General features: G+C 29.5%; 1 protein-coding gene across 1 annotated transcript; it reads right to left on the bottom strand.

The window, feature by feature from the left end:
* Positions 1 to 274: 274 nt before the first annotated feature.
* LOC124894202 (uncharacterized protein At4g28440-like) lies at positions 275 to 1,034 on the bottom strand. The gene has a single exon (XM_047404935.1). The coding sequence runs from the start codon at positions 755 to 757 to the stop codon at positions 431 to 433; it is 327 nt and encodes a 108-aa protein (XP_047260891.1). The 5' UTR covers positions 758 to 1,034; the 3' UTR covers positions 275 to 430.
* Positions 1,035 to 1,401: the final 367 nt, after the last annotated feature.

The following is a 1,401-nucleotide window of genomic DNA, read 5'->3' as shown; positions in this document are numbered from 1 at the left end:
TATTGCTGGAGAGAGGTGATTGGTTTCCTATGGATATTAGTCGAGGCACATGTATGCTAACCCCGACACCACAATAATGAAAAAAAGTACCTCCATCACAACAATTAAGCATCAATCCATACTAATTACATTTAGCTATACAAATCCTCTACAAAATTTCATGCTTTTTCACCACACGTTAACCTATCTATAAACTATATCATTAAAATGAGAAAAAGATTAATCAATAACAAGCCAAATTTAAACATAAAAATTAAAATTTTCATCTTTTCACACTCATTTCCACTTTCATTTCAAGAATAACAAGCCAAATTTATCATCTTCAAAAGTATATATACTAAAAATTGAACACTAAACAAAAAAAAAACATAAATAAAACAAACTTAATATATATATATATATATATATATTTATTTATTTATTTATTTATTTATTTACCTTGTTCGTTACGAGCAGTGAAGAGGATAGAATCCGTTTCATCACCAATAAGGCACTCAGAGATCCTCGCCGGAACTCTCGAATTCACCGATAATCTACCACCGCGACCTCCGCCGCCGCCGGTAGCTTTCACCGGATTCGATTCAACAACTTTAACCGTCAAGTTATGACCATGTGTTCCAGGTTTTAGTGTTTCCACTTTCACAAACACCGGGTTCTTCTTCTCAGAAGTTGTTGCCGTCGCCGTCGCCGTCGATTTTGTCGCCGCTGTTGAAGCCATTAGAAATACGATAAACCCTAACCCTAAAATAAATTTCATAAAAAATTGGAAAATGCGAATGCAGAAGAGTTTAAAGAGGACAGTGAAATTAAAGGATCCTTTTATATACTCCCTCTGTTTAAAAAGAAATGAGCTACTTTTATTTTTTAATCTTTAAAAAAGAATGATTCTTTTTTTTAATATTTTTTAAATTTTAACTTTCTATGTGTCATATTTAAGATCATAGGATTGAAAGACATTTTGATATATTTGATAAATCTTTAATTTAAAATCATAAAATTTAAAAGACTTCTTCATTTTTTTTAAACTTCATATCAAGTCAAACTAGTTCATTCTTTTTTAAATGAAGGGAGTATTATTTTTTTAAAATTGAAAATTGAATAATAGAAATGAGGAATTTATTGTTTTAGAAAATAGAAATTTGATGGAAATGGAAAAAATATAAAATAGAAAAATTATTAGGAGTATTTGGTACACAGTTGTCGAATCTCCAGTCAAGATTTTGAATAAAGGGATTCAAAGTATGAAAAAATAAATACACGAAAAAATTAAAGAAAATTTAATACATATATACTATATATGTACATAAAAAATAATTTTAATTAAGTATAAAAGCGTGATTTTCTACCAAATAGAGTTCCGATCCCCCTTGGCCCCACCTGTGGGTCCTGTCCATATTGGTA

This window comes from Capsicum annuum, unplaced genomic scaffold (genome assembly GCF_002878395.1).
Source record: "Capsicum annuum cultivar UCD-10X-F1 unplaced genomic scaffold, UCD10Xv1.1 ctg71358, whole genome shotgun sequence".
In the NCBI taxonomy this organism is placed as follows: Eukaryota; Viridiplantae; Streptophyta; class Magnoliopsida; order Solanales; family Solanaceae; genus Capsicum; species Capsicum annuum.
Note: the sequence above shows the minus strand (reverse complement) of the source record. Positions and strands in the feature narration are given on the sequence as shown.

What these genes read in the sequence shown, in the direction of transcription:
- LOC124894202 (XM_047404935.1), bottom strand. Translation starts at nt 757, where the DNA reads ATGAAATTTATTTTAGGGTTAGGGTTTATCGTATTTCTAATGGCTTCA.